Source organism: Chlorocebus sabaeus, chromosome 16 (genome assembly GCF_047675955.1).
Source record: "Chlorocebus sabaeus isolate Y175 chromosome 16, mChlSab1.0.hap1, whole genome shotgun sequence".
Classification (NCBI taxonomy): Eukaryota; Metazoa; Chordata; class Mammalia; order Primates; family Cercopithecidae; genus Chlorocebus; species Chlorocebus sabaeus.
In genome coordinates, this window is record NC_132919.1 from 2,139,788 (window position 1) to 2,152,525 (window position 12,738).

Sequence of the window (12,738 nt, forward strand, 5' to 3'; positions counted from 1 at the left end):
AGATGCCTGTAATCCCAGCGACATGGGAGGCTGAGGTAGGAGAATAGCTTGAACCCAGGAAACAAAGGTCGCAGTGAGCCAAGATTGTGCCACTGCACTCCAGCCTGGGCGACAGAGCGGGACTCCATCTCAAAAAAAAAAAAAACACAGCTATAGATGTGGACACAGAGACATGGAAACACAGAAAGAGACCTCCATGGGGACACATGAACCCCATACAGAGACACATATACTCAAGGATATACAGACACAAACAGGTATAGACACAAATACAGACACAGATATGGACATCCCACATGAACACATACGGGTAACACACGTGGCCACAGTTGGATGGATGCACACGGACAAGTAAACACACAGACAGACATGGATAGGCACACCGAAAGACCCCTAGATAGGCCTCCAGAGGCAGACACACAGAACTTTGCACTCAGACACAGACACTAAGACACACACAGACCTACAGACACACAGACAAATGGACCTAGCCAAGCACAGAGTCGGACACAACCCAGACACAGATATAGACAAAGATAAAAGAAGTAACCATATGGGGTTGCACAACACTCTGTAAATGTAATTTATGTCACTGAACTTAGAAATGGTTAACATGGCAAATGTTATATATATTTATCTCCACAACTAAAAAAAAGAAAAAGGCATACAAACACATAAACTGATCTACGTAAATACACCCAGGCAGACACACAGACTCCAACACCTGCCCCCCGCCCCCAATACACAAATGCTCTGTCCCATACACAAATGCTCTGAGAGATGCCACAGTGACACACAAAGACAGGGGGTGAGGGCAGGGGCATGGTGAGAAAACAGGGGGCGAGGGCAGGGGCATGGTGAGAAGATGGAGACGAGGGCAGGGGCATGGTGAGAAGACGGAGACGAGGGCAGGGGCATGGTGAGAACATGGAGACGAGGGCAGGGGCATGGTGAGAAGACGGAGATGAGGGCAGGGGCATGGTGAGAACATGGAGACGAGGGCAGGGGCATGGTGAGAAGACGGAGACGAGGGCAGGGGCATGGTGAGAAGACGGAGACGAGGGCAGGGGCATGGTAAGAAGACGGAGATGAGGGCAGGGGCATGGTGAGAAGATGGAGACGAGGGCAGGGGCATGGTGAGAAGACGGGATGAGGGCAGGGCCATGGTGAGAAGATGGGGCAATGGCAGGGGCACAGTGAGAATACAGGGGGCAAGGGCAGGGGCATGGTGAGAGGGGAGGGGCATGGTGAGAAGACAGGGGATGAAGGCAGGGGCATGGTGAGAAGACGGGACGAGGGCAGGGCCATGGTGAGAAGATGGGGCAATGGCAGGGGCACAGTGAGAATACAGGGGGCAAGGGCAGGGGCATGGTGAGAGGGCAGGGGCATGGTGAGAAGACAGCGGCGAGGGCAGGGGCATGGTGAGAAGACAGGGCATGAGTGAATGGAGGAGAAATGTGCCTGCACTCAGCCTCCCCACATGCTGCTATGCCAGGAGACAAAGTGCAGAAGGCAGCACAAGTAGCAGTGACAGAGCCTTAAAGATGCAGAGAAGGCCGGGTGTGGTGGGTCATGCCTGTCATCCCAGCACTTTGGGAGGCTGAGGCAGGTGGATCACCTGAGCTCAAGATTTTAAGATCATCCTGGGCAACATGGCAAAAAATACATGTTTTTCTCTACCAAAAAATACAAAAAATGAGCCAGGCATGGTGGTTTGCACCTGTGGTCCCAGCTACTCAGGAGGCTGAAGCAGGAGGATCACATGAGCTGGGAGGTGGAGGCTGCAGTGAGCTGAGATCGTGCCACTGCATCCAGTCTGGGTGACAAAGTGAGACCCTATCTCAAAAAAAAAAAAGCAAGATGCACAGAAAAGCTAGTAAGAGAAAGAAACAAAGTCTCACACATATCCACACAAATCCAGACTCCAGAGGCAGCTGCAGAGATAGTGAGTATGCACAATATGGAGTGAGGATGAGGGAGGGAGAGCAAGAACAAATAAAATGGAGAGTGAGAGGAAAGAGTGAGTGTGAGAGGAGAGGGAAGAAGCCTGGAGAACAGGAAAAAATAATCGAAAACATCAGAGGACAGGGAAGGTGTTCAAAAAAAGTTCAAGTAAAGAAGAAACAGAGAAGCAAGCAAGCTGTGGGCAGAAAGAAACAGAGCAGGATGAAGAGGGGAGATGCGGGAACACGGGCAGGCCCAGGCCAGTGGTGCTAAAGCAATGGGCAGGTCAACTCACTGCGAAGGCAGATCCAGGGATGTGGGAGGAGGATTCCAGGTGTCTGGGTAGCCAAGCATCCAATCTGACCAGACTTTGACACTAGGGAGCAGCTCCTTCAGGTCCGGGACAAAGGAAGACACCTTGATGTCATCTTGGTCCTCCTGGTCCTCAGGAGAGGACAGCTGAGCTGCAGAGGCAAAGGGTGAGAACTGGGCCTATGTCTGCTGTAGCCCCCGAGTGAGGCCTGGGGCGCTGGGACGGCAGCAAGCTCTTAGGGAAGGGAGACCAAGTCCACAGGAAAGATGGGCCCGGAAGCGAGGAGAAGCGCCAGCACCTAAGAGGATTCTGAAAAGTAGGACAAACAGAGAACCAGTGTACTGGGTCTGCCCCTGGACACCACTGCTTCTGCTTCACCTGTGGCTTGGCTGAAGCCTCTCCTCTGGCCTCTAGCCCACCCTGCCAGCCTTCCTTCAGCACAGTACCAAGATGGCACCAGAGTTCTTGCCAAAACTGCATGACCTGAATTTAATCACAAGGAAACATCAGACAAACCCAAACTGTGGGACACTGTACAAATGATTTACATTCTTCAAAAATGACAAGGCAGGCCAAGTGCGGTGGCTCACGCCTGTAATCCCAGCACTTTGGGAGGCCGAGGCAGGCGGATCACGAGGTCAGGAGATTGAGACCATCCTGGCTAACACCGTGAAACCCCGTCTCTACTAAAAATACAAAAAATTAGCTGGGCGCGGTGGCGGGCACCTGTAGTCCCAGCTACTCAGGAGGCTGAGGCAGGAGAATGGTGTGAACCCAGGAGGCGGAGCTTGCAGTAAGCCGAGATCACGCCACTGCACCCCAGCCTGGGCGACAGAGAGAGACTCTGTCTCAAAAAAAAAAAAAAGGCCAGGACATGTAGGACAAAAGAAGATCGAAAAACCATCCCAAATTAAAGGACAACCAAAGAGACAGGATGACATCTAAATGCAATGTGTGCTCCTGCACTGGATCCCAGAGAAGACAACAACTTTGTTTTCCCCTTGCTGTAAAGAAATTAGGGCAACTGGCACAAACTAAATAAGGTCTGTGAATGCAATAATAGTATTTTATCAATGTTGACTTCCGATTTTGATAATTGTCATTAAGAGAATATCCTTATTATTAGGAATATAGAGTCAAGTATTTGGGGGGTAAAGCGCCAGCAACTCTAATTTAAAGTCAAATGGTTCAGAAGAAAAATAATAACCTTAAGTATGTGTGTATGGGAAGACGAACGTAAGGCCACATGGTAAAATGTTAACTGGGGAATCTGGGTGGTGGGTATATGAGTTGTCTGCACTATTCTTGCTACTGTTCTGTAAATCTGAACTTATTTCAAAATGAAAAGTTGCCCTTCTGTCCCTAAAAAAAAAAGCAGCCTCTGAAGCTGGAGGCATTCACAAGGCTAGTGTGGCATGGGGTGACAGTGGGGTCTGATTAAGTCACTAATATTGATCTGGGAGCTGAAAAGAAAGGTGTAACCTTCAGCCCTATCTTCTACTGCTATGGCAATCAGGCTTAGACTTCTAAGGGCAGCCTTAAAGGATATGGGATACTGTCTCAACCTAAGGGCTAAGAATAGCACCTGCTCTATCTGGTCAAGTGAGTCTCCCATGACGGCCGGTCCACGGTGGTTACAGAACTCACCAGGTACCACACAAAGATAAAGGGGAAAACACAACATCGATTATGGAAACTAACTTTTCTGGTTTCCTGAGGATGCAGGAACATGCAGCAGCTTATAGGTACAGTGAAAATTCTAACTACTAAAGAAGAAAAAAGGGAGGAAAGAGTCTACAAAAAGGAGAAGAAGGCCTTAGAGGCAATTAGACTGTAAAAGGAAATGCGACTAGTTAGGCAGGCAAAAGGAAGAGGGGCATGTAGGTAAAAGGAAGAATGGAGACTACAGGGAGAAGACACCGAGAAAGCAGCAGGGCACTGTGAGGTCTGACAAGGTCAGGCAACTGGAAAGCCCACCAGGCCGGGGGCTCCTGCTTACCTTTGGCGGACTCCTTAAGTAAGCAGGTGCAGCGCCGGACCAGCAGAGAAAACATGGCCAAGCCCAGAGCTGCAGCCTGTTCCTGGATCACAGAGCGGCACTCCTCTGAGAAGCAGTCTGAGGAGAAGCAAATGAAACTCTCAGCACCCCAGGGGGACAAGGGCTACTTTTCCCTGCGTTACAAGATGCACATCACTGGCCATGTTACCGACCTTCCTTTTCCTCACTGAAGACTAGGGCTAGTAATATTCCCCCTCTCAGAGTGGTCATAAGGCCAAGTACAGACTCACGTGAAGCACTTACCACGAGGTCTGGCATATGGGTATGTGTTCAATAAGATGATAAGGGTCACCTATGTCAATTCTACATCACTTTCCCAGGAACAGTTACCTCAAGAAGGGCAGTCTGAGCTGGAGCTGCATGGTCTCTGCCTTTAGCTGCCTACTGATAATGTAAAGCTATCGTAATAAGAACTCAGATTTAAGTAACTCAGTCTCTCTAGTGTATAACTAACAGGAGCATAGTCATCAATTAAGATTGGAAAAATACACATTTAAAAATGACCTTCTTGAATCACCAAACTTTAGTCCCATCCTTACCTTCTCCATGTCCCTCCTCCTAAGAAAACACACATGACACAAATAATCTACTTTCATGGAATGAGTTAATTTTATGCAGAACAGTGCTTGGCACATAATAAGCACTTAATCAGTGTTGGCTTTTGTTTTCACAAATTCCTTCCCCTAGCACTAAAAAATAAATCTGGCTCCCAATCCCAGTACCCTCTTTCCATTACTTTTTCAGCCTGGCTAACTAACTTCCTTCTGGCTCCAGGTCACTGAAAGGAGCCATCTTGTTGGTGGGCAGAATTACTCTTTGGTGGCAGCTATGTGACATACTCCCAAAAGCCTGCCTGTACCTACTCTTCATCAGTGGCCTTCTCCGAAAGCCACGTCATCTGAACTCGAGAGGAGCTGGTGACACATAGAAGGCAGCAGTCGACCACACAGCCTCTGAGGAGACTCCACATACCCACAGGAGACAGAATCAGGGGCCAGGCTCACTAGCTCTGGCAGCAGCTAATCTGTTAATTCCCTCTCTATTACAGGAGAACTCTCAGAATCTCCAAGTGTTAAAAGGATAATCAGCTAAATGTCTGATCTCTGTCCCTGCCGGTATTTTAACCACAATAGCCAAGGGGAGCCCTCTCATCAGCTCACCAGTCTTGTCAATGGGGCCTCACTGAAGCTGTTACTCCAAGAGACATTACCCAACCACAGTGATTCCTTACCATCTTTGCCCCAGGAGCAAGTATGACTGGAGTACACAAAGCCAGCCCCAAATCACTTCTGAAAGTACTGGGCATAAGAAGGAACAGGCTGCTGCTCAGAAGGGCCAAACAAACGAATAGCATCAGGGTACTCATTCTTTGATTGTGGCTTTCCCACCATCCTTGCAGATGCCCACTGGTCCCAGATGTCACCCTCTGACTTTCCAACTCAACTGTGGCAGGCAGTTAAGGAAGTGGTAACAATCCATGTGAGCAGAATAGACCAGTCTCATCATTCCTGTCCTGTTAAGGCCCTAAACCTCTGTTAGAAAGAAAACAAGTATCCAAGAGCCAAGAAGAGGGAGGATGGAAAGCAGGAAAGGGGAAGATATGTAAGTTGTCAAGAAAAGTTAGCAACTTCTCCCCTTCACCCTCCCCACAGGCAGCAGCACTGTCAGTACCGCCCAGCTCAGTCCAGGCCATTGCCACGCCCAGACAACATCCTGCCTCTAACTAGCAACAGAGCTGGGAAGAAGGGAGAAGTCCAGAACAGAGGGAGCTGGGAGAGAACAAGTGGAGGCCACATCCTGGCAACCGACACTGAATAAACATTAGTGCCCCCTCATCAACTGAGCAGAAGTTACTTGCACTCAGAAGGCTAGAAGGGATGAAGTGGGGTGTCCTGGCTCCAAGAGACTGGCATTTTGTGAAGCACACACTACAATAAGACACTCTCGAGCTTGGACAGAGACAAGACAGGGGAGGTTTCTTTCAGCGAGCCTAGTTCTATATTTATGACAAATGGCAATCTCAGGCTAGACTGTCTCTCAGAGTTCAAGATGGGGGGCTAGGGCTCAGAGGGGAGAATGGACTGCTTAAGAACAATGGGACCTGTGGTCTTTGTGGGCTCCAGGTTGGCTCCTTTTCTAAAGGCTCCTGCAATAAGGTCTGGAGACCAGGCAAGGTAGCAACAGCTGGAGTCTCTTTGGTGTAGATCTGAAAGTGCTCAGCCACCTCCCAAGCAGCAGCTAGAAGGCAGCTTCATGACTGCTCTGTCCTTTGTGATGGTTATGTCACCTCGACTCCCCATCCCCTAATCCCCTCCTAAAGAAAGGCTTGAAATAACACTGCCTGCTTATGTGTCTGGTCCATCTGATGCGGCGTGTTAACCAGTAACTGTTCTGCCGTAATCAAGCAGGCGGAGATTTCACAAACAATCGAGGGGGTCAGACCTCTGACTGGCCATGTTACCTGGAGCACCTCCTGGAAGGCCTGCCCTGCTCCATGGCTCAGTGGTACCTCAAGCATATAGTGAGCGTGTAGAATGTGCCAGACTGTGTGCTAGGTGTGATGGAGCACACGGCTACAAATAAAACATGCTCTCTGCAATCTTTCAATAGGGTAAAGAAAACTGTTATTTATCCAAGTAACCACGGCAACCTGGATCCAGCGCCTCAAGTGAGACATTCACTAAGTGCATAGCATCTTCCTGGGCTGCTCTCGGCCTCACGCAGGCTTCCACAGGCTAGAAACCACAAGACACCACTCCCTGAAAGCATTCACTGTTACACAGTGGGTAGGAAAACAGCATCTAGATTCCCAGAGTCCACCCACTTTGGGGCTAGACCTAGGAAACTGGCCCTAGTCTGATGAATGCCCATATATATCCCTAGGGTTGGGCTGGGCCAAGCCAACAAGTGATGTGGGGTGGGGGAGGAAAAGACATTGTTTGCCTTGGTATTCGCCTGGGTTCCTCTGGCTTTGTGTCAGGTAGCAGGAGCATGACAGGAGCTGAGGAACTCATTAACACTGTGAAACAGCCTTTCCCCTTCTTTCCAAAAGCAGAGACTTGCTCAAGGGTTTCGGCTAAGGGTTTTGGCTAAGGAAGTCAGACAGAAATATTTCTTACTAAGAAAGTCACCTGAGGTCTGAACTTGGTTCCGCCCCTTCCCACATGTGGGCAGGTGACCACAGCTCCTATTATTCCTATGGCCAAATACCTGCTCGGACAGAAATATTCTTCTTGCTCCTATGTAATGGGGAGACTTTCTCATTTTTCTGAGAATATATTCATGGAAAACATAAACCAACTGTCGTCAAAGTTGCATGAAATCAGGAAATGGAGCGGCCGGGAGAAGGCTGCCATGTGGCCGGATGTTATGTATTTCTAATTAGTGCTATACATCTTTCAACAGCAAGTGTCCTTCTGCTGGGAAACACAACACACTGCCCTTGTTATTGTAACTGTCAGAGAAGTGCTTAAACAGATAATCTCCAGGAAAAGTGATAAACATGTCCCCTCTCCCACCACTATGTGTGCAACGGTGCTGCCAAAGCAAAGCTGTGCCTGACAGCTCCAGGATGGCAAGGCATCCTCCTGCAGGAAATGGGAGCGAGGCAGGAGGGGTGGAGAGGGAAGAGCAGGGGATGGGAGGCAGGCCCACCTGCCTGGGCCCTCTAAGCCAAGCCAAGGGATGGTGGCTCAGAACCACTGCTTCTGATCAATTCTAGTGTTTTCGTCAGGGAGAGATTTGAAGGAAACCAGTACCAGTGGGATGGAGTTCGGTTGGTCACAGAAAAATCTGGCAGCGATGGAACTATCATACTTCGCCTGGTGCACACAGCCAGCTTCCTGGCAGGAGCATAAGAAGAGTAATGAAGAGAAGACGCAGAATGGATGACACATAAGTCTAATGCTCTGACAGCAGCAGAAGGGATTCTGAGGGCACTGGGGTCCATGAGCCATTCTAGCACAGAGAACCAACTATCTGCCTAGATGCTTCACTAAGAGCTGGAGAAAAATGCAGGCAAGACCACTTATTCACCAATTCCCTCCCCACTGTCTCCTCCCAAAGAAAGGAAATGAATGGTCAGTCACCTCCAAACTAACACCACCTGGAGGCAATTTGTTGGCCCTTATCTTTCCGACATAAGGCTGCTTTTCTCATGAGTCAGTTACCAGTCAGACACAACGCTGGCACAGTTCCTGAGCAGCCCACCAAAACCTCCTTGTCTACAGGAAGTGGGCAGTGAGAGCATCTTTCAACTGCTGCTGCTTGAGCCACAGAGTTCCCTGTGGCAGATGCTAGCTGAAGAGGAGGTAGAGGAAGCAGTCGCTGTATAGGAACCAGACAAGAACAAAATCTCAGAGCAAAAGCAGAGATGTCTTTTCATCATGTCATTCCCCGAGGAGAAGAACGAATGAGTCAGCAGAATCAGGCACTAACACACCCAAGCGAATTATTCATGCACAATGGCAAACAGAGGCGACTGAGTGTAAAGCAAGTCATAACACTTTCCTAAACTGATACAGTCAAGCGACATGGTGTGAATATCTGTCCCCACCCAAATCTCATGTCGAACTGTAATCCCCAGTGCCGGAGATGGGGCCTGGTGGGAGGGGTCTGGATGGTGGGTGCATCCCTCAGGCCTTGGGTGCTGTCTTTGTGGCAGTGACTGAAATCTTGCGAGATCTTGTCTTTGAAAAGTAGGTGGCACTGCCCTACTCTTTGCTCCAGCTTTCGCCATGTAAAGTGCCTGCTCCCCTTTCGCCTTCTGCCATAGTTGTAGGCTTCCTTAGGCCTCGCTAGAAGCCGAAATGCTTCCTGTACAACCTGCAGAACCATAAGCCAGTGAAACCTCTTTACTTTATAAATGATACAGTCTTAGGTATTTGTTTAGAGCAATGCAAGAACAGCCTAGTGCACGAAGACAAGACAGAAGAAGGTGGAAGGCAATTTCCTTCCTAGGAGCCCTCCCTGTCAGTGTTCTTTGGATTTTCTTCCAAAGCTCTTCTGAAAGTAGGGAGATGTGGGGGCAAAGGAAATCCCAATCTCCTAACTAAATGACTTCTCCCATTAATTCCGAAAACACGTGAGTGCCCAATTGTGGAGGATATAAAGGAAAGTAGGATCCTGCCTGCAAGAAGATGATAATCTAATAAAGAAGACAGGAAGCATACATACATACTCAAGTAACTATAATTCAAGACAATGTACTACATATCATAAGGAAGATGGAAGTAATATGTTTCTGTCACCAGAGGGAAACGAAATCATTTCAGCTAGTATGTAACAGAGAAAGTTTCATGGAAGAGACCTTTGTTTTTGAGACAGATTCTCACTTTGTCGTCCAGACTGGAGTGCAAGTGGTGCGATTGTGGCTCACTGCAACCTCTGCCTCCTGGGTTCAAGCAATTCTCCCACCTCAGCCTCCCATGCAGCTGGAATTACAGGCACGCACAGTTTCACCATGTTGGCCAGGCTGGTCTCGAACTCTTGGCCTCAAGTGATCCACCTGCCTCAGTCTCCCAAAGTGCTGGGATTACAGGCATGAGCCACCATGCTCGGCCAGAAGAGACCACTTCTAAGCTGGGCTGGAAGAGACGAACAATGATGGAGTTGGTGGATGCAGGAGGGACCACATGTACTACTTGAGTCATGAAAGTAGTGTGTGTGCTGTGCTCTGCCTGGAACCACAAACTATAGGGCCTGCAATGCCAGAAGAGGGAACATGAACCTGACTCAACAGTGAGGAAGCACTCACTGAAGGTTCTTGAATGAAGCAATGAGTGAATATTTTATAAAGATTCATCTAGCTAAAGCATTTAGGACTAATTAGGGTAGCTGGAAAAAGCTAACAATGAGGGAGACCAGTTGGGAAGCTAAGAGAGCATGAACTTGTTTGAAGCAAGATAAATTACATGTAAAGCACTTCATAAAGTTTATAATGCCAAGTAAGCGTAACATCTTTCTTATAATAAAGGTAGAAGAGGGAATGAAAAGGAGTGCATAGATATGAAAATTACTGCAGAAAGAAAATCAAAAGAGGCCAGTCACGGTGGCTCAGGCCTGTAATCCCAGCACTTCGGGATGCCGAGGCGGGAGGACTTCTTGAGAGCCCAGGAGTTGAAGACCAGCCTGGGCAACAGAGGAAGACGCTGTCTCTACCAAAAGAAAGAAAAAAAAAAATCAAAAGAGGCTGAAGATAACGCTGTTGAGGCGGGTAGGAAGGGGTGAAGACTGCTGGAGCAGGTCAAAGACTCACGGACGTTCTCAGCAGGTTCCAGAGGATCCTGAAAACTCAAGAAGAGTAACAACTCACCAAACAAGATCCGAGAAAGGGGACAGAAACTCAGGACTGCAAAACACCTGGAGGGAGAGAGGTATGTGTCAAGGAGTCCCCAGGCTCCCTCCCTCCTGGCTCCGGGCCAAGTCCTGTCTTTCCAGAACAAAGACACTTCAGGGGGTCAGAAATACTTGAGGAAGACCTAGCAAGAGAAGGCCTGGGAAGTCTGAACGGGCGCTCCCTGTGGAAGCCATTAGATATTCGGCACTTCATTTGTTTCCAATTCTTGTATGAGTACAGCTCCAGGCTGTGGGGTGAGAGGCTCCTCTCTGACGTAATCAGGAAGCAGCTGCAAAATTAAGGAATCCCTCATGACATCATAAAAAGGGTCGATGGTTTACTGGGGAAAGTATAAAAATTAATTACATATTCCCAAATGACACCCTTCCCCTAAATCTGTAAACACACTCTCCCACCTCCACACATTCTCTCATCAACATCCAGAAGCCACCTCAATGGACAGGGTACAAAAGGGCAAACAAAACCATCAGAGAAGATTCTTTGATGCACCCACACTGTCTGCCCACCTGTTTGGAACTTAACAAGCAATACCTTGTCCTGGAATTTTTATTCATAGAGTAGGTTTCCTCAACAGAATTCTAAGCCCCTTGAGGGCAAGAGCTATGTCAAGACTTCACATCCTTGGAAATCAGCAACATAAAGAGGTTCAAGAAGCGTTTGCGGCTCATAACAGTAGGCACACGTGCCTCTCTCACTTGTGGATCTAACTATGAATGACATGATTCCACTGTGGCCAGACATAATAACTAAGACATTTTGAGACCTATGTTGGGCAAAGAATATTTATATATATTATCTCAAAGTTTTACAAAAGGATTGCCTAACTATTATTCTCCTTTTCGACATTTGAGGAAACTGGCTCAGAGAGGCTAAACGAGCTGCCCAAAACAAGGCTAGAAAGTGCCAGAGCTGGGATCTGGATCCAGTTCTGTCTGCTCTCATGCCCACGTTGTTTGCATATCTGATTTTCAAATGCCTGTGACTCAAGCTTCACACTCCCACTGCTCCTCTCTCCTTTGCTATGAACACGAAAAGCTCAGACTACTCCAACCACAGTGCTGCATAAGGAGCTCAGAGATGATGACGCTGTGGAAAGCGAAAATGAAAAACATGACATCATTTACAACAGTAACAAAGAAAATGAAATACTCAGGTAGAAGTCTAACAGAACGTACTGAAACGCTACGCTAAAAATCTGAAAATGCTGATGAAAATCAAAGACATCCTGGGCACGGTGGCTCATGACTGTAAACCCAGTACTTCAGGAAGCTGAGGCGGGCAGATGACCTGAGGTCAGGAGTTTGAGACCAGCCTGGCCAACATGATGAAACCCCATCTCTACTAAAAATACAAAAAAAAAAAAAAAAAAAAAAAAAAAAATTAGCCGGGCGTGGTGGCGTGTGCCTGTAATCCCAGCTACTCAGGAGGCTGAGGCAGGAGCAGGGGAATCGCTTGAATCCGGGAGGCGGAGGTGGCAGTGAGCCAAGAGTGCGTCACTGCACTTCAGCCTGGGTGACAGAACAAGACTCTGTCTCAAAAAACAAAACCCAGAAAATAAAAGACAACTGAAAAACTGGGGAGAGTTACCATGTTCCTGAACTGAAAAACTCAGCATTGTAGAGATGTCAGTTAATTGTTTAATGCAACTGCTATCAAAATCTTAGGAAGGTTTTATGTAGATAATAGATCTATATGTTTAATGCAATAGCTATCAAAATCTTAGGAATGTTTTATGTAGATAAAACAAGCTTACTATAAAGTTTATCTGGAAAAGCAAAGGTTGTAGAACAATTCAAACAGTTTTGAAAAAGAATAAAGTGGGAGAAATCGTTCTTCCTGATATTAAGTTAACGAAGAAAGGGGCTGGGCATGGTGGTTCATGCCTATAATCTCAGCAATCGGGGAGACCAAGGAAGGACTGCTTGAGATGACTCCACCTCTACTAAAATAAAATTAAAAGGAGGAAGAGCTTTTCAACAAATGGTAGTGAAGCAATTAGACATCCGTATGCAAAAAAAACCAAAGAAACAAAACCTTGACCTAACTTTCACACTTATACAAAAA

The 12,738-nt window shown here is 47.7% G+C and overlaps 1 protein-coding gene across 4 annotated transcripts in view; it reads right to left on the bottom strand.

Moving 5' to 3' along the window:
* The window catches only part of SMG6 (SMG6 nonsense mediated mRNA decay factor), a 243,796-nt gene that overhangs the window by 126,633 nt on the left and 104,425 nt on the right, over window positions 1–12,738 (bottom strand). For all 4 annotated transcript variants that reach the window (XM_037987493.2, XM_008009818.3, XM_008009817.3 and 1 more), the window contains 2 exons: window positions 4,257–4,373; window positions 2,240–2,408 (listed from right to left, as the gene is read on the bottom strand). In XM_037987493.2, the coding sequence (XP_037843421.2) occupies window positions 2,240–2,408; window positions 4,257–4,373 (286 nt within the window). The remainder of the gene's footprint in view (window positions 1–2,239; window positions 2,409–4,256; window positions 4,374–12,738) is intronic.